The 4843-nt window shown below is 33.5% G+C and overlaps 1 protein-coding gene across 1 annotated transcript; it reads left to right on the plus strand.

Moving 5' to 3' along the window:
* Positions 1-2682: 2682 nt before the first annotated feature.
* LOC112144018 (urokinase plasminogen activator surface receptor) lies at positions 2683-4843 on the plus strand. The gene is made up of 5 exons (XM_024268317.2): positions 2683-3033; positions 3322-3441; positions 3521-3667; positions 4203-4313; positions 4394-4843. The coding sequence occupies exons 1-5, from the start codon at positions 2988-2990 to the stop codon at positions 4588-4590; spliced, it is 621 nt and encodes a 206-aa protein (XP_024124085.1). The 5' UTR covers positions 2683-2987; the 3' UTR covers positions 4591-4843.

Here is a 4843-nt window from a genome sequence, read left to right on the forward strand (position 1 = left end):
GAAAGACCCAGATCTAGTTTGATGTTTTTTTTAAATCAACACAAAACGATTTTTGAGTACAATATAATTTGATGCAATAATGTGTTGCAATAAAAATTAAGACTTTTTAATAACACGTTAGATAAAGTGCTGCAAAACACTCAATATAATGTTGATAAAGATAGTTAGTATGTTTGTTTAGCTTTTTATTAATATGGCCTTTGCAGACAATAGTCTTACTTTAGATGTTAATAATCCTTTTAAAGTATGTTATTAAACCTTATTTGGCTTATTGTGCTAATATATGTCTTACTAACACCCTATGAATGCATTAATAATGTTTGTTAATGTCTTAATAAAGCCTGTTAGAGAATCTTTTTATAAAGTGTTATTGACTTTTCCTCTGACATTGTGACGGTGACTTGTTTATTGTACCTGATCTTGAATTCAACAAAGGAATATTATTTTCAAAGAGCATTTTCAACAGGAAGTAAACAGAAAAGTATTATAAACAAGTGGTGAGCTTTTCTTTGAACTGACATTGTACTGTGCAATCCTTAACCCTTTCACTCCTGCTTACTTCCTCATGGCCTCAATCACAGCTGTACAAGCCATCCTTTTAAGGAAAATATAAATATTTCAATTATTCCAGCCTAAAAGTATGTAAAACTTGTGTTTGCAATGTATGTGCAAATTTTTGATTTTGTTTTATAAGAAAATAAAGTTTATCACTCAGCAAGTCAATGTTTCAATCCCAAAACTCTTCAAACTCTTTGCTCCTCCCACAGGAACAGTGTACCATGATGTTGCTGCCTCATGTCCTATTTTAGTGTATTGATATAAGTGTACAAGTGTTCCATCTTTAGTGACTCAATTAGCAGTTTATCGTGAGCTTCCACCTATACAATCTGACAGACTTTATTTACACACTCCATTTGTGAACAGACCTTTGCATAGCCTGTCTTGATGAGTGGAAGTTCAGACTATGAAAACGTGTCAGGACAAGTTGTGCATGAATTTCGCTAAGAAAGAATTGTGACAGTTTCGTAAAAGTGAAAGTTGTATGAAGGAGTGTTTAAACCTTTGAGCACAATCACAAAGGAATTTTAAAAAGAGCCCATGTAAACATGTCAAGATGAACATAATATTAAAATTAAAAAATATCTTTATATATTATGTGTTATGTGTAGCCAACTACACCACAAAATACCTCTTAAATTCCCAACCTTCACATGAAGCTCATGTAAGAACACAAAAAAGTCTATTCTTATATGCTGCTGCAGATTGCAATATTAAAACCTGCTTAAGGTAAAAAAAATGTGTGACCTTGCTTCTCTTAATCTTATCTGAACACAACATCTTTGGTTCCTTTTTATCTGAAAAAGAAACTGCAGCTGACATTGTCGAGTGTTAGCTTTCATTTCACTGCAAGTGACAACCATCAGTTTTGTTTCTGGTGAACTATTTAAATTCTCCTCTATCTCAGTTGACTATATATGGAGAAGGGTGTATCTGCAGCCAGGAAATGATTATTTTATGTGTAAACGCAAACGACTCATTGCTACCTTAAATTTCAGCAGAAGCTAATGATTTACCTGAATGTACAATATTTAACTTCAGTTAACATCCCTTAAACAATGAAGTGCTTTCGTTTGCAAGAGGAAACACTTCAAAACCACAGGCTGCTTAAAGACAGTTTATGGTGACTTCAGGTTTTCGCAATAGCTTTACAACAACCTGATGATTGAAATGAAATGTATGAAATAACCGTTGGAAATGACGTGATAAAGTAGGGTTCCTACAAATTACTTGATGTTAAATTTAAGACATTTTTAAGACATTTTTAAGGCCATGCATGTCAAAAATTAAGACAATTTTCTTAGTCTATTTCCCATTGTATTCATTATTTTCCATTTTATTAATTTATTCCCATTTTTTGACCAAAACTGCAGCTTCTTGTCTTGTTGTTTGTGGTCTGTGTCAGGATGCTTAGAGCAGCGATGGGTATTCAGTGTTTTAATACATAACTAGCTTTCCCAATGTTTAGTTGCATCATATGATCAAAATAATCTTGTCTAAAAAAAAATTGTTTTTGACGTGGAATGTGAAACAGAGAAGCTGTAAGCAGCACAATTTTAAAGCTCAGACGTAAAAATTCAAGACTTTTAAAGGTATTATTTCTCACTTCATAAATTCAATGCTTTGACATTTTTTAAGACCCTGCGGGGGACCCTGTAAAGTTACTTATTTATTAGATCTATTTTTCATTTGTTTATGTCATGAATATGCAACATTTTTTTTACTATTTTATAAATAAACAGAAGCAGAAAAAAAGAAAAAAAAACTGTTATCTGCCCCTGTCATTTAACTCTTACTGTAAATGAAAAGCTTAAGTAATAAAAAGTCATCTTAACCAAAGAAGTAGCATTCCAGCATTTGAAGAAAAAATAATAATAATAATTGTTTGCAATGGAACAAATGCAAAAAATTAGGCAGTTCTAAAATTTTTTTTTAACATACAAATCAGGATTTGTATCAGAACGTTTTGAGAAAATAAAGGCCCACAACAAGGATTCACTCCAGAGAAAGAATCGAAGTGCTTATCACTACTAATTACTCGTCTCTGTTCTTTTATCTGGTCTTTGTTCAGTTTTTTTGTAATTATCTTGTGTTCTTAGCCTGTTGGTTTGAAAAAAAACCATGAGCTCAGATTCTGTTCTGATCCATCTCTGACTTTGCCTGTATTTTGACCACACTGCTTGAGTTTCAAGTAACTTTTTCAAAGTTTATTTTTCCAGCTTTTTCCGCTTGTAAAGAAATCCTGCTAATGAGTTGACAGTAATCATAAAGATTTCTGTAATTCATTAAATGTTTCGTCATAATTTAACAATACGAATAGGTGCTCAGTATTGCAGAACGCCCCCCGCCCCCCCTGGAAAGGATACATAAAGGGCCTCAACAGAGAGAAGTGAAACTCAACCTGTACCACTGTACCGTTAGAGACCAGCATGTATCGCTTTGCTCTAATTCTTGGCATTTGGCTTCTGCCCAAAGGTAATTTTTTTCTTCTTTCATTTTTTTCTGTTTTATTGTTTTAAACTTTATATTGAGAGGTAAAGCAAACATTGATCCCATCCTTAAATTGGTTTAAATTGTATAACTATTTCAGATTTTTTTTTCCAAATTGCATGTTTTTTAATTTACATTCAAGCTTTTTGTCTTCACTTGCTGCATATCGCTTTGGAGGGTTGTTGTGGGTTTGATTCATTTTCTTAGAATAAATGTCTAATTAGTTATTTATTTTTGTGGATATTTATTTATGTATTTATTTGTTGATTTTAGGTGACACTCTGAAGTGTTATGAATGCATGCCAGACGCTTCAGGGAACTGCCTTCAAACAGAAAAACAATGCCTTTCACAGAGTTATCAATGTGGAGCATCCAGGGTCGTTTCCTATGCAGGTACAGCATTAAATCATTCTTAGTGCTTGCTTGTTATGTGTATAGATCACATGTTTTAACAGCTCCTGTTTGCCTGAAGGTGGTTCAAAACTTTTGGATTTGCAAGTGAAGGCTTGTGGTCCACCTGAAGAATGTGGTGAAGCTTCAATCAATTTTGGGTTGTCCAAAACCTCGGTTAACACCAAATGCTGCAACTCTGACCTCTGCAACTCTATGTCTGCTCCTGGTAAAACACATTCTGTCCATTCTGATGTATTCAATTATCTTAAAGTCATTTGTTGTCACAGTTTTATACATATTTACATTAAATACAAGATGTTTATTAAGTGGATAAACTCTGGACCAAGATGTAAAAAAAAAATAGAAAAACTTGCTTTTTCATCAAAATTGAAAATATCCACAAAAACAGATATACTACAGAACTAAAGTTTAATACTTGCCAGTGATTGTTAAAATTGTTATTTACAGATTTGCTGAATTGTTTAATTTTAAATGTCACGATTAAATGTTTTAAATGAGTAAAAGGCAGAAGTAAGTTCAGACATGGAGGGAATAGAAAACACTTCACAAAAAAAAGATGAATCTGGTCTAGAATACAAATTTCTATTCCATGAGGGATTTTCTGACAGAACAAAATAAGATTATTTTGTTAACTCTATACAAACTGCTTTGTTCTGAGTAATCTAAATTACATTAGGATTAAATTGGGAGAAAACAGGATGTGAGGCTCCAATCAAAACAATTTTGTTTTGTTTGTGTAGAACCGAGCAAAACCGCTCCTAATGGAGGAATGTGCTACACCTGTGATGGTTCGACATGTGAGAAGACTTTAGCCTGTGAGGGGAATGAAGACCACTGCATTACCGCAACAGGTCAGACACCTGATCTTCATCCATTCTTGACTATTCAAAGGGAAAATGATTTTAAAGCTGCTGATAACTTATTCTTTCAGCTTCTGCAGGAGGAACCACCGTCACTTTAAAGGGATGCGCCTCGAAGATCATATGCTCTTCCAAGAACTATGTTTCTCAACTTTCAGGAGCAAAGATTAGCTGTTGCAAGGGTAACTTATGCAACAGCGCTGTCACTGCAAGTGCAGGCCTGCAGCTTGTGGTGGTGGCATTGGTCTCTGTGGCCTTGTTTTCTTAAGAAAGAATACAAACAGAGCTTGACACGTCTCCTCTTCATACACAAATATATGAGGCCCTCACCCTTCTCATCTTTCAGATTATCTTTTGAATATTCAACGTTTGGAGATCCAAAAGGATTATTTTTAATAAACTGACATGTTTTTTCTTCTATGTCATCTTTCATTTACAATTCTGAGTAAACCTTTTCAAAAGTGATATTAAATATGAAATAAAGTTTTATCTCTCTGAGGGGAAATCAATTTGAGTTTGTG

The sequence above is a fragment of the Oryzias melastigma genome, linkage group LG16, assembly GCF_002922805.2.
Source record: "Oryzias melastigma strain HK-1 linkage group LG16, ASM292280v2, whole genome shotgun sequence".
In the NCBI taxonomy this organism is placed as follows: domain Eukaryota; kingdom Metazoa; phylum Chordata; class Actinopteri; order Beloniformes; family Adrianichthyidae; genus Oryzias; species Oryzias melastigma.

Coding starts and splice junctions, on each gene's coding strand:
- LOC112144018 (XM_024268317.2), top strand. CDS start 2,988: ATGTATCGCTTTGCTCTAATTCTTGGCATTTGGCTTCTGCCCAAAG. Junction 3,442..3,520: donor CAGGGTCGTTTCCTATGCAG/GTACAGCATTAA, acceptor GTTTGCCTGAAG/GTGGTTCAAAACTTTTGGAT. Junction 3,668..4,202: donor CAACTCTATGTCTGCTCCTG/GTAAAACACATT, acceptor TTGTTTGTGTAG/AACCGAGCAAAACCGCTCCT.